This window comes from Medicago sativa, chromosome 4 (genome assembly GCF_051527215.1).
Source record: "Medicago sativa cultivar Bolivia chromosome 4, Bolivia_mono, whole genome shotgun sequence".
NCBI lineage: Eukaryota > Viridiplantae > Streptophyta > Magnoliopsida > Fabales > Fabaceae > Medicago > Medicago sativa.
Genome location: NC_140752.1, coordinates 48,029,011 through 48,043,879, shown reverse-complemented (window position 1 = coordinate 48,043,879; position 14,869 = coordinate 48,029,011). Strand labels below are relative to the sequence as shown.

The 14,869-nt window shown below is 33.3% G+C and overlaps 2 protein-coding genes across 3 annotated transcripts; both read right to left on the bottom strand.

The window, feature by feature from the left end:
• Positions 1 to 5,429: 5,429 nt before the first annotated feature.
• Positions 5,430 to 8,779, bottom strand: LOC146929445 (putative cell wall protein). Its single transcript, XM_085701370.1, has one exon. The coding sequence runs from the start codon at positions 6,069 to 6,071 to the stop codon at positions 5,652 to 5,654; it is 420 nt and encodes a 139-aa protein (XP_085557496.1). The 5' UTR covers positions 6,072 to 8,779; the 3' UTR covers positions 5,430 to 5,651.
• On the bottom strand, positions 5,430 to 13,204 carry LOC146929444 (putative protein phosphatase 2C 52). 2 transcript variants are annotated; one of them, XM_085701369.1, is made up of 6 exons: positions 13,018 to 13,204; positions 11,293 to 11,792; positions 10,823 to 11,167; positions 10,621 to 10,738; positions 10,309 to 10,532; positions 5,430 to 8,866 (listed from the first exon to the last, which is right to left on the bottom strand). In XM_085701369.1, exons 2-6 carry the CDS (start codon positions 11,551 to 11,553, stop codon positions 8,402 to 8,404), a joined length of 1,413 nt encoding a protein of 470 aa, XP_085557495.1. In that variant the 5' UTR covers positions 11,554 to 11,792; positions 13,018 to 13,204; the 3' UTR covers positions 5,430 to 8,401. The 2 variants fall into 2 exon arrangements, with proteins under 2 accessions (XP_085557495.1, XP_085557494.1); XM_085701368.1 differs by lacking the exon at positions 13,018 to 13,204 and adding an exon at positions 12,571 to 12,617.
• Between the last annotated feature and the right edge of the window lie 1,665 nt (positions 13,205 to 14,869).

Here is a 14,869-nt window from a genome sequence, read left to right as displayed (position 1 = left end):
CTCCGTTAAGATCAACAACCATTTAGCTACCACTACATGCGGTAGTTAACTCGCTGCTAATTACAACACTGCAAAAATTTAGAGATTAACCTGTTTCCTTATCGCTCACACTCATTTCATCGGTCATCACACCTTACTTCCTAACCAAAATTTAAGTAGTGCTAAAATGTTTCAATTCACATCAATTTCTCACCTTCCTTCAATTCATATCAATTCCCACCTTCGTTCTTCTTCTTCTTCTTCTTCTTCTTCTTCTTCTTCTTCTTCTTCTTCTTCTTCTTCTTCTTCTTCTTCTTCTAGGTTTTTCAATTAGCACATGTCTCTTAATTTTACATTATGTGACATTGATTTCAGCAATATATACTACTATTGTGTTAAGATTTTCAATCAATTTGGCAAGATTTTCAATCAATTTAGCTATATTTCTTCAATTACTGCACTGATTCTTCTTCCTCTTGAATTTGGTTATCCATTTTTTTTTCAAACATCATGCCTCAAAAGCTAATCCATCGATCAGTGTTTTCAATCTATTTAGTTACATTAAGCAATCGATCAATCACTATTTAGGCATCAAACTTCACACCTCAGAAGCTAAGGTATGTTTCTATTCATTCCATTAGTTGACAGAGAATTAGATAACCATTGGTATGGCCATGATTGCTTGGTAGCTATATGCAAAGCAGAAAGGACGAATATAATGTTGTGTTAAATCAAATTGTAGGGAGTTAGTTAACAGAGCACTAACAGTGTTAAATGACAGGGGAGGTGCTTGTAACTTTAAATAAAAATGAAGGGAGGTTAGTGTTTAGTTCAAAACTAGAGGGGATGTTTGTGTTATTTATGAAGACTTTAAGGGAGGTGAATGTAATTTTCCCTTTCCTTTATGTTTCTTTGCTTTTAAAACTTTAAGTCTTTTACTTGTTTTAACCCATTGATTTCTATCTAAAGATAGTTATCTTCATCTAAAAAACAGTTTTCTTTATCGTGTTCATTAACAGATTCATGAATATGATGAATGTTCATACATTTTCTAGAAAATCATTGCACAACATGTCCTAGGATTTATAGTCTTGTTGTTTACCAAAACCACCGGTAAACAAATTGGCACGCCTATTGGGACCCTGTTTGTGTAATTTTTGGACGGAAGTTCCATTACTTTAAACTTTTTCTATAATTTCTTGTGGAAAAAGTGTTTCTGGAAAATTTTAATTGTCTTTGGTAAAATTTTTATGGAGAGAACTTCATTTGTGCATGCATTTAAGAAGTGGCAAAGTCTTGAATGAAATGGCTTGTCCCAATAATAGTGGTACTTTTGTATCATCTACACAAAGTAACACACGATCTTCACAAGCACAATCCTACAGTGGGTGCCAATGTGTCAACTGCCATGAGGGCAACCATGGCCATGGTAGTTTAGACAGAGATAGGGTAACTGCCCCTGCATTTGTTTCGACAACTGATGCAAATACACAACCAGACTTGGTGGCTTATATAACACCATTTACTATTATTCCTATGACCCATTATCACCAAGTTAGAACTTCGTTAGATAATAGGTTCATGGCTATGCAAAATTTTACTATGTCTATGGTCACAAGAGGACAACCCTATGGTATGCCAACATCAATGATGGCAGGCCGACAAAATAATGCATCCACATTTGCAGATAATGCAATTGCATATACCTCATATAATGCACAATTACCCTCAAGTTCTAGCATTCCTGGTCGAAATGCTCTCCCTTTTTTTACAATAGATTCTATAAATTCTTTAAGACAACAAATGGATGAGAGCAATCATGAAATGGTTAATTGTTAACACAACAAATTGTTCTCTTGTGAGATGTGCTACGCAAAACCCCCAAGGAACGATCCTCGGTGATCCCTGAAGACGCCACCGATGGAGCCAAGGGAAGGGGAACCATGACAGGACCCATCAATGTTGATTTTAGTCCACCCACTAGGAGGAGTCTAGTGATAAGAGGCAGCCAGCCAGCCAGAGCAGTCTAGTGATTGGTCAATCGAGGCACACAGCCAGCTCCAAAGCTTGCGGGTAATCGGGCAGCTGAAGAAAATATGATCAGAAATTTCAGCCTGTTGTGAACAAAAGCAGCATATCGAGACAATTTCACAGCCTCTCTTCCTGAGGTTGTCGTCTGTAGGCAGTCTACTGTGAGCTAGACGCCAGAAAACGAACGAGTGGAAAGGCGGGACAAAACTATTCCAGATAAGCTTACACCAACTCAAGCTAGGACCAGCAGCACACAACGCGGTGCAAGATAATTTGCTAGTTAAAACCCCATCAGCAGCGGCCATCTAATTCATCTTGTCCTTAGAGTCTTTTTTTGGTGGTGGCCGAAGTTTGAACCCCGGACCTTGCATATTTTATGCATTGTCCATACCAACTGAGCTAAGCTCACGAGGATCTTGTCCTTAGAGTCTTCCAAAATATTATTTTTAGTTTGTTTATTTTATATTCCAAAACCTTTTAAAATGTTTGTACTGCGCCCGCTTCAAATTTATGTTTCTATATTTGCAGATATCATAATATTGTTCTCATTTCCATATCAACAATATTTAAAAACAATAATTTTAACTAATTATCCCTTACAAAAAAAATAATTTTAACAAATTATTCTTGTTGGTTCCGTAAAAATACCTATACTCTCGTTGGTCTCGTTGCATTTTCTTCTTCACTTCTCGCATATTCATTCTTGGTCTCGTTGCATTTTCTTCTTCACTTCTCGCATATTCATTCTCAGCAATTTTAGTAGATATATAACACATAATTTCCAGATCCAAAAAAGTTTTGGAATTTTTTTTTTTTGTGATAAAAAATGAAAAAATCAACTTTTTTTACATGTAAAATATATTTTGATACAAATAAATTCTTTAACAACATCATTTGCAATGTATATGAGAAATAATTCCAATCTGACACCAAATGTCATATCAAATCTCATTTGATTTGTTTATGCTGGGTTCAAATTTATTTTCTGAATCTATAAAATTGAATTTTCTATTTTTTTATTCTTCTCTTAATGGATAAGATTGTTAAATAACTCTAAAAAGGGTTAAATATGTTTTTGGTCCCTATAAATATGTCAACTTTTCGTTTTAGTCCCTCTAAAATTTTCCTTCAACTTTTAATCCCTATAAAATTTTCAATTTTCACTTTTGGTCCCTCTTTTAAAGTAAACTCATATATAAAATTCATATTTTTTAATAAAATTTTCCAGAAAAATTCAAAATATTATAAGAATCACTCCAAAAAAAATTTAGAATTTTTTAACAAAACATGAATTTAATATGAATTTTTATATTTTTTACGGTTAAAAATTGATATTTAATTTGTGTTTTGTTAAAAAATTCTAATTTTTTTCAGGAAATTGTTTTAGAATATTTTATACATTTCTGCACAATTTCATTAAAAAATACATAAATTAAGTTGAAAATAAGGACCAAAAGTAGTGATTGAAAGTTTTATAGGGACCAAAAGTTGAAGGAAAATTTTAGAGGGACTAAAACGAAAAGTTGACATATTTATAGGGACCAAAAACATATTTAACCCCTCTAAAAAATAAATATATTGTTTGTGATTAACACAGTTATACATACAACTTCTACTTTGTTTTTTTTTTTTTTTTTAGATGAAGGTAACATTGTGCAGCATATGCAAAGTTTCCAGCATGAACAATAATGCTAGTATCTATGCAGGGGCGGTTTCACCCCCCAGCTAGGCTGGGCTAGTGCCCAGGCTCTGCTTCTGATTTACTTGCAACAAGCCCAACCCATTAGTCGCGACTCCATGCTTCTGCTTCTGCTTTACTTGCTTTTGCCCAGGCTCTGCTTTTCTCTCTATACAAACACTGTGAAATATAAGCTTAGATTCATGATCAGCGTGAAAATCCAAGCAAAATAGTATTTTAATTTGTGAGATTTGATGAATATTTGAGGTTTTAAAAAATTTGAAGCTTTGATGGTTTTTGTGTTTTTCATTCACGTGGCTAGAGGAAGAAGAAAGAGTGGACTCTCTTTCTCTTCCATTGACTCACGCGGTCCCACAACTTTTTTGTCCTATTTGCTGAATGTTCACACGCATGTCTGCCCATCGTATACTGTGCACCCTTGTTTTTTTAACTCTTTGATTTAGATCTTGTGGCTGTGATGAGCCCTTTAGTGATTAAGTTTGGACCCCTTGATGCATCAAGTGGTCCAGATTTAATCCAGTTGAGCCAATTTTGTTTTTATTTATTTCTTCAACATTTTTATTATTTTTTACACCATTTTTGGCACTTTAATGCCTCTTTTTTATTCATAAAAATTTATGATGTGAACTAAATGTAGTTAATTGATCATGAACTTTGTTTAAAGATATGCTATGAGTAGTTATTTATTAGTTAATTTCTTTTCAATCTGTCAAACATTCTATCTTTACTAAATGTAGTCTATTTTTATTATTCTATTTACTTTAAACATGTTATAATTATGGAAAAAGTATTGATCTAAGTTATTATACATTATATGATAATATAAATAGTTTTAATACGTTTTGTGAAACGTTTTGATTAATTCACACCGTGAAGACTGTTTTGTTGAAGTACAAGAATTTTGTGTTGCTAAAGGTATTCCGGTGCCAAATATGGATGAAGAAATACCGGTTCGGGGTCGTTCAAGACTAGAAGAGGTCGCAGAAAGGGCATTTACCTCCTAATTTTATTTAGCACGCCATTGTCAGGTTATATTTCTTCTCTCTTATTTCAAATTGTACTTTTGTTGAAAAAATAATGAACCTCTTTTATTTCTATTTATGACTCTATATATATTATGTCATATATGAATTCGGGATAAAAATTTCGCCCAGGCTCTAGAAAAATCCTGGCTCCGCCACTGTATCTATGGAATGAATGAAAGATGCATCAATAACAACTTTCGGTCGTGTTTGATTTAACTTTTATGTTGTTTTATAATCTTTTATTTTACCTACTTGTATTTCTGTCTTTTTCTTTGTAGTTTGGTGGAAATTTTCCAGAAAAATGAATTTGAATGCAGGGTAGCCGGATTCCAATTAAGTGTGAATCTCTGATATACTTTTTGTGTCAAGGGAAAATCTCTATGTTCCTTTTTTTTTTTTTTTTTTGTTAATAGCGATTTGTGTCATTGTCAATGTCGACATTTTGTTAGTGTGATTCATTACATAAATGCAAAGTCTGCATTATAAAAATATCATATTATCCACATAAACTTACCATGTGCTAAATGACCCCATAAAAATGTTCAAAAAAATAAATAGAACATACCCCATAAAAATAAATAATGAATGTTTTTAGGTTGTGTTTTACTTTTACACCTTTTATTCCTCTTTTATAGACGCAATCATCTTAGGCTAAATTGCTGAATAATGATCCACAATCATCAACTAATTTGAAGTTTGGATAACAATTAACCTCAAATAATATTAATTAAATTAAATCAGATGCAAAACATTAAACAAGCCACTCACATACCAAGTAGAAAGCTACCAGTGTGTACTAGCAGCAGCACACTTATTTTTATGGCTAGAAAGTAGTAAAATCGATCTTAATAAGCGTCGCAAGCTCACAAATTAAACCATATACTAGGTCTAGCTATAACGTTCATGCATTAGTGAATTCATGGATGAACCGTTGATGCAACTCTACCACCGCCGCCACCACCATTGCCGGGATTTGGAACCTCAAAGCCAGGGTTTGGAACAAATGTGTCATCGCCACCGGGAACATAACTATGACCTGATGATCCTGATCCTGCTCCTGTTCCTGATCCTAAACCCGAACCTGATCCTCCAGTGCCACCAATAAATGGATTATTAGGAGTAAGCCCGATTTTCGGTGGAAATCCTAAATGTCCAATGCCAGGGTAATGTAGTTTACCATGATCATGCTTGAATAAAAACTGCGGCTCTTTCTTGTCGTCGCTGTCGGAGTTCTTAGCATTAGCAATGCTGCGGCCAGCAACTGCTTGCTGTGATGTGACAAGGAGGATATTGAAAATGAGAAAAAGTGCAAAGAAAGAGTATGCTCTTTGAACCATTTTTTAGATAAGAACTAGGAGGAGGATTTGATTAGCTAGTGATGTTTTTTAGTTTGTGAATTTTGTGTTGGAGTGAATGCATTATATAATAATTTTGACCATACAGAGTTGAGTGAACATTGGCGGTGAGTTAAATGTGCCATGATCGATCAGTTACTAGTTTTTTTATCATCAGTTTTATTAGTTGCTATTTGTGGAAGACATTCACCAATGTTGTAGCGGCCACTTAATGACCATATTTATGCACCGCAATTTGTAGAAAACATTGGGACATTCACCAATGTTGTAGCTTATTTTTTTCTTTTAGCTTATTTGTTCACCCCATTTTTTTTTTAGTCTTGTGTGCAAGTTCTTACAGATGACGCCAATGTTCGGCCTTAAGTTCACCACACGATTTTGTTTTTGGTTAAAAGACGTCGTGGTGGATAGAAAAGTGTGGTTGTTGTTAATAAACTATTGTTAGTCTCGACTTTCAAACAATATGAGACTTTGTGGCATACAACTATAACCCCCCAATCAAGGCTAAGGGGTTGAAGAGCATCTCAGGCCCTCGTGCGTGACTTATAGGGGCGGATACTTTTGTACTACTAGGGTAGCTTCGGCTATCTCGACAATTTTATTTTTTGTTGTCTGCGTGCATTTTTACCTACCTCAATAATATATTTTTAACTACCTCAAATAAGTCTCCTTTAACAAAACAAAAAATACCTCAAATAAGTCTATTTCCAAAAATTAGCATATACAAAAGAATGAAAAATTATTACTTTGGCTAATAAATTTATTCGTCTTATTTTGACACTTTCAATCCCACAACTACAATGAAATCATTTCTAATAGTAAAATTTATCCATAGTCAAACAATAAGGACGATGAGTCTATTGCTGGAAACTTCACTTATTTGTACACATTGAAAAATTTATTAGTCTACTTAATGCATAGACAATTATAAATATATCTGACTCCTTCAGTCGTATAAATATATCTGACTCCTTCAGTCGTAATTTTGTATGAATCAAACATATTTAATTCTTAAATTTAATATATATTTTTTAAAATAATTTTTCCTTATCCCACAAGAATTATTTATTTGACGCCCTCATGCAAATTACTCTAGCTTCGTTGCTGGTGACTTAGATGTTAGACCCTCAATTTCTACATACTACGCTAATGTTTTGACCTCAAGTCCACCCCGCTACTTTTTCAAATTATTGTTCGTTAATTTTGCGTTTCTCCTTAATCAAAATGTGTCTTGGTTGATAGAGGAGTGTAGTTGGTGTTTAGAATTTACTTGTCTCCATTCTCAAACAATATGAGATATTTTGGCATGTCAAGATGGTTCTATATTTTAATAACTCAGTAGACCTTACATGAATATGGAATCAAAATTATTGTAAATTATGTTTCTTTTAAAATATTAAGATAAATATTAAGAGAAAAGTTAGTGTTAAATTACTTGGTGTCACTATTTTTATTTGATTTAATGTTCTCAAATTGCCCATGTTACTATAAGTAGGTTGGAGTGTAGTTTACTCAACCTAAAAATTGGTTAATTGAGAAGGAGAGTCAATAATCAACAAGATTTTCACCAAATTCACATAGAATTAGTTTACTTTTAGTGTAGCCAATCATGACCGAAATTGATTATAAACAGGTAACGTTCTTTTTACGTTAGTCTCTTCCCAGTTGCAACCTCATATCATCTTTTCTTGGCCTATAGTGATGATTGATCTTGGTTCAGTGTACAAACCTTTAATCATGTCTCTATAAATAATTGATTGACAATAATTAGCTTTAGCTAGTGAAATCAAATTTCATAGATGTAGGACTTCGAACCTATTATTATGTCCACGGTTAATACTGAAAAGTTGACACTATTTTCACCCAAGATTTGCTCTAATCATATTATCTTAGGACCAATGCACCCAGTCGCTGACACATTACTCCCTCCGATCTCATAAATATATAATTTTTTGTCCTTACAGTGTCTGGAGCACATGTTAACATTTCTCATAGTATAAATAAAGATTCATTGTACCTAATCTATTTTAGCACTTGAACTCACCAAAAACACCACTAAATCAAGACATAAATGTCTCCAGCATAACCAAAAAAACCAAAAAAAAAAAATTGAACATGTTAGATCCGCGGGTTTGAAACCGTAAACTAATTACCCAAATCAAACCACTTCGAGTTTGTCTAGGTTTTCTACTGGTGAATTAGGCTACCAAGGAGCATCAAAATGTTCCACTTCAACAAAAAAAAAAAATCTTTCTTGAATCTGAGTGTTTACCAGGTACTACAATAAACAGTTACCTCATGAAGCAAGAAATTCAAGAGTTTGATCTTTCTTCAGAAAATCTAGGAAGTTGGACGAGTGAGTTTACACGAGTGACCCCTTCCAAACCTAACCAGTTTTGATCTTCACCTGATGCTGCTTCATCTTCAACATCGACAGACACTGCTCCGTTGGTCTCGTTTTCTTCTGATGATCTCACAGTAAAGTTCCTTCTCAAAGATGGCTCCGATTTTTGTCCATCATCTGATTCAACTGGATTCCCAGAATGGTTGCTCTGAATGGTTGCAGAAGAGAAGCCCTGTTCATCATAATCTGATTCTGAGTCCATTTTACCATCCAAAAATAAGCACACTACAGCACAGTCATCCATTTTTGAAGTCGGGTACTTGAGTTTCCATTCCCGAGCAGCTGAATTTACCAGAATCCTTGCTGCTGATGATCGTGTTGGTGCCGATGATACTATCTCAACCACCTCCTCATTGCTTAAAACATCCCAAACCTAGAAAAATACCAAGAGAATCAGTTATCATCAGTGAATGTTGGAAGCTTTAGGGGCTAAATTATACTAAAAACTATGATAAGGGTAGCAAATATTTATCCTACACAAGTTATTTACAAATTTATTATGTCTCGATCACTTAATTAATTCCTGCAGTAGAGACAGACACGGACATGGTTTTAAAAAGGGACAGAGACTGTGGTCAGGGTAGCTACATCGAGGTTATCAAAATCACCGCAACCACAATTAACACCACATTTGACTATGTTTCTACGCAAAATCAAAAATCTCGATGCAACCCAAATCAAAAACGTTAGACACAAGGAAGCTTCGCAATCAATAATGTTGTTCCCCAACAATGTCACTCAATGACAAGACATGCAATATTATTATGCAATGAATGAAGTACCATGCTATCATTGATGTGGCAGAGGATAAATCATATAAATTCGACTTAGGCAATGCATATTTGTATCCTCATCAATTAGCATGGCAAGAGGAAATTTTCTTGTAATAAATTGCACTTGCATGTTGTAAAAGGTCCATATTTCATATATTTGCAGGCTAGTAAAAGTGTTACCGAGTCTAAATTACTTGATAACACATGTCTTTCACAGACCTAGCCTTGAAAAGTCTAATTCCTTTCACCGAGTCCATATTAGAACCAAAAGCATTAACATGTACCGAATTTTTTTCCAATGTTTTGTACTATTTAATCCAGGTTACTTGAAATTTTTGATGCCTTTCACACAGACCTAAACTTGAGAGTGTTACGCAGTATGCAAATTATTTAAAAAATAGATGGTCAAATACCTATTTGCTAATGCTTAAAACATTTTTATCTGACAAATATATAGATAATAGCTGTATTTAGCATTTCAAAGCGCATCCCTTCTATGATTGGTTGTTATTTCCCACTCATTGAAAATCAGATACCAGCGTTGTGTTGAAATATCAGCCAAACCCAGCAAAGGCATGTTTCTAAAGTAGCCAGAAACAAGTTGATTTTCATAGGGCAGATATCTATAAGTGAAACTCCGAACTCCTAAGATTCCACGGATACATTCAAGCACAACAGGACAATTAGTCAAGAAGCTAGCTAACTCAATTATCACACTGCCAATTGACAAACAGGACATGTTATTAGTTCTGTCAAGTTATTGAACAAGTTATTCTACTCAATGGTTGGTTCTAGAAGCCACTTATTAGTTTCCTTCCTACCAGCATATGGTTAATGTTAGGCCACAATTCATTACTATTAACATTTATCTATACTAATTACATTTTCTTATTTCAATTTCACAGCTAGACATGGTAAGATTATTTTTTCATGGTAGCTCATATATTTTGAAATTTCCGATTCACACCAGAAAAATAAAAAATAGAAAATAAATAACAAAAACAAAAAGCTAACGAAATAGTATGATATTGAAATATTTTACCCCATCTGACGCAAGAACAATGAATTGATCTCTGTCTGTGAGCAGCCGGTGAGAAAATTCAGGTATAGAAATCACACCATACTCCTTCAAGCAGAAATCTCCAAACGCCCTAGCCATTGCTAACCCTGGTGCGTCATCAAAAGGCAGCCACACCCTAGGAACTTCAGGCTCATCTTGCAAAGCAAAAACCCTACCCTTGCACTGCTTGATTCTTTCCGCTTCTCCTATTCCCAACCAAATTGGAATTAAGTTAGAAACAGGCCAAAAGCATATACTCGTCAGAGAATAAATAATATTGGCATAATGACCCACTTGGCAAATCAGGCTTCAAATCAACAGTCAACTGAATTGCCACCATGGAGTCATTGCTGTCTTTGGATCCCATGATTGCTCGAGAATCCCCAATATATCCCATGAAGAGATTTGAACCCTGGTAAGTTAAGAAATTAAGAAAAACATAAAAGGTAATAATAGAAAACGAGACTGTAGAAGCTTCTCAATCTACTTTTGCTACCTGCTTTACTACAGTCACAGATGTGCTTCCACTACAGAAGCAGTCTAGATTTGGATAAGACCTAAGCTCTTTGTCCATGGTCTTGTATGCTTTTATGAAAGCTTCTCTCCAAGTGGAGTTCAGTTTATCCTCGGCAGAACAATCCTTCTCAGACTCTCCACGGTCTGGTGTTATGTTCCGTTTGAAGCAAGTTTTGTCCGACCTATTTTGTTTCGATTCAAGAGAATGCCAAAATGAAAGCAATTTTACTGGCAATGTATCCCTCACTTTACGCGCAACAAGATGACCTTGTGGACCATGACCATCAAAAACACCACAAAATATCGTATCTTCGGACATGAAATCCTACAAAAATACAGATAATAATTAGGATGTGAATATCGAAAATTAACCAAGTCTCCCTCAAATAACTTAAAAAGAGAGTCATGAATTTGCATTATCACCAATAAGATGAACATGAACATACTTACTTCCCACACAACCATGGCATCCTGATTAATTCCCTTGCGACCCTGCTGTGTAAATATGCACGAACCCCGACTCTTTCCATTAGTGAAAATCCTGCTAGGTAAGGATGATAGTTGGTGTAGAGAAATAGCATGATCAGAAAATGTTCTCCTTGCTCTCTTTTGTCCACAGAAACAAATTTCGAAGCAAGATGGAGTTATCATCTCTCCATTGCTCCCGCTGCTACAAGTACTTCGACTGCTCGTTGAGACACAACAACCCATTTTTTTTTTCAGTTCCAGAATACACACATTATATGGTGGTGACTTTAAAATGCTTCCCTTTCCACTACAGATCTCACGTTCGCATCAATTGCTGATATCAGAAGTCTAGTCAACTCAGCAAACAATCTTTACTCCAAAAATTCTCTTTAAGTCCAAATATAAGTTACTTTACAACTCATTATCGAAAAAATACTTCTTCAAAATCCGTGGGACGCTATTTGAACTGATAATGAAACCAGCTGAACACAAGAAAACAGTAGACTCCAATAATAGTTAATATACAATCTCACAAACTCTACCATTTGCCAAATGTAAAATAAAAATAAAACAAGTTATAAGAATAAAAAAATTCCCAACATGTGAAGAAAGAATATAATATACTAAAAATCTCTCTGATAATTGAGAGAGTCAAAATAGAGATTATGAACTAATTTAAATTCTAAAAACTTGCATTAAAAACTAAACCAAAACAAAGGCATGAAAGAGAGAATACAAAACAAGAAACCATGTCCTATTAATATCATGTTTCAAATGGGTTTAAAACAAAAAATTCTTTGTTTCCTTTTCAATAAAAATAGATCCTTATATAGCTCAAATAACTAAATATCAAAGCAAAGGAATCTCCAATTGCAAGCCACGAGATAACACCCGTCACTAATCAAGTGATCGGACTCAACTGGTTACTGAGCTCCACTTAAGGACAAATCGTTCGAGAGAACCCGAGTTCGATTCCTATGAAACATTCTTGTTCAGACTTTACTTACCTCCAAACCGAATTTCAGATTACCAACCGGAGGAAAAACACACAAAAAAAATTTGATCACATACTATATTGTATAAAAGGTTATAGCAGCAGAATCTGAATAGCTTATATATCCTAAATTATAAACAACCCCAAAACTAAAAAACAACCGTAAAAACAAAAAACAAGAAGAAAAAGGAGAAAAGAGGAAGAACATGATTTTATATGTCAGAAATTAAAAAAACTTTTTGTCCATTGAAATTTTCATTGCTTACCTTTACAAAGTTAGAGCAATAATTTTGAAAATGAAGTAATGCTTGCTGCAGGGTTGAGACTTGAGAGTTTGATTTAAGAGTAAAGTAAAGAAAGAGAAAAATATTATTAAGTAGAAAAGTACAAAAAAGTATGGTTTCCCACTACACAAAAATACGAGAAGAAATAATAAAGCAGAAAAAGACGAAAAAAACTGTGATCTCGTCAACAAAGAATCAAAGATACACCAAAAAAACAAGTACCCACTATAAGATCAAGTAAATACTACTACGTAACTAAATATCATAACCAAAATAAAAATAAATAAATAAATAAAGCAATGGTTAATACTTAATTAATTAACAATTAACCAAGTAAATTCTACCATTAATTTACAGGAGAAACAAGTGGTAAGAGTAAGATTTTTTTTTTTTGAGAGAAGTAAGAGTAAGAGATTTTTGGCTAGTTACCTTTGTTTTGTTGATGAATGGAGGAAAATAAGGTTGAGAAAAAGTGAAGAGGAGAGAAAGGGAGTGAAAGAGTAAACGGGGGGTGAGAGTATTTATTAATAAGGAAAGGTGGTGGCGTGTATGGATGGGGATGGGAGTAGTGCTGCATTCATTGCAAAAGCAGACATAGACAGAACACAAAGTGAGTAAAGGTAGGGAAGAATGAGGTCAAAATTTAATAGTGGTAATAACTTTTTTAAATTAAATAAAAATATTCTATCCATTTACTATTCTTACAATAATAATAACTACACTATTATATCTCCGTCAGTTTAATTCAGTTGGTAGAGATATTGCATATTATATGTAGAGGTCGGAGTTCGAACCCTGGATACTCTACTTCTCCACATTTAATTGTGTGAGTTCTAGCCACTAGACTACTTGAATAAAAAAAAACTACACTATTATTATAAACAAAAAGAAAACAATGGTATTAGATTATTTAAATAATTGTTGATTATGTTAATTATTCAATAAATTTAAAAAATAATTTTAATACTTATATATTTTATCCTTAAAAAAAGTTATGTATTTTAAATAACATTTTGTCAAACCAAAAAAAAACATTTTGTCAAAAGAAAACTATATTTTATAGAACATTAATAATTTTTTATTTTAATTCTAATTATTATATTCACAAGTCAGCTATATTTTATTATGTATATATGCATTTCAATTATATTTTATTACGTATATATAACAATTCAATTATTTTTCAAAAAAAAAATTATCTTTGACCAAAGAAGAGCAATTCAATTATCAATAACCTATGAATTTTTTTTTTTTTTTTTACATTTCATCATTTCCTAATCAATTTTAAATCGTTTTTTTCTAAGGAAGTGTGACATAGAAACTTCTAGAGGTCTCTCATCCAAGCCATATCAAAAACCTAAATAACAATTTTTTTTTTAAATTGTTAAAATGGAAAATATTAATAAATGCAAACGGTCTTTCAACACAAGAAGTGTTTAAGAAGACTTCAAAAGTGATACGAAGTTAAGATAATAGTTTTCAGAATCAAGAGAACAAACTAAAGAAATAACTAAGTTACAACATATAAAAAATGGCTTAATTACACTTTTGGCCCCCTAAGTTTCCCAAAGTTGTGATTTTGGCCCCTAAAAAAACAACTCTTTTCAGGCCCCCTAAGTTTACTTTCTGTTGCAATTTTGGCCCCCCACGTCAATTTTGACCCAGTCAACAGACACGTGGGCGCCACGTGTGAATTTTTTTTAATTTTTTTTGTTTTTAAAAAAAGATATTTTTGTAATTAAAAAAATTGTTTTTTTATTTTAATTACAAAAATAAAAAATTAATTTTTTTGTTTTTTAATTACGAAAAATAAATTTTTTTGTTTTTTATTACAAAATAAAAAAATTATTAAAAAAAGTTTTTTTAAATTAAAAATAAAAAAAATTATTTTTATTTTTTTAATTACAAAATAAAAAAATATTAAAAAAATACAAAAATGCGTCCACGTCAGCATTGACTGGGTCAAAATTGGGCTAGGTGGCCAAAAATACAAAAATGCGTCCACGTTCACGCCATTTCAACACCTCTCCTAAAAAATTGTTTCAACTATCAAAAGGAATGAAGCTTAACACCTCTCCATTTCACCACCTCCTCATCTCAAGCAAAGAGCCTCCGTCGCCATTTCAACACCTCTCCATTCACTCCCCACCATATAACATTCACTTCAACTACAATAGTCATTTTGTTCTCAGTTAACTCATACAATCTACCGAACCTAACAATAAAAGGTACATCTTCCAACCATGGATTTCTTCAAAGTAGAGTGGAAGGCCCATCACCC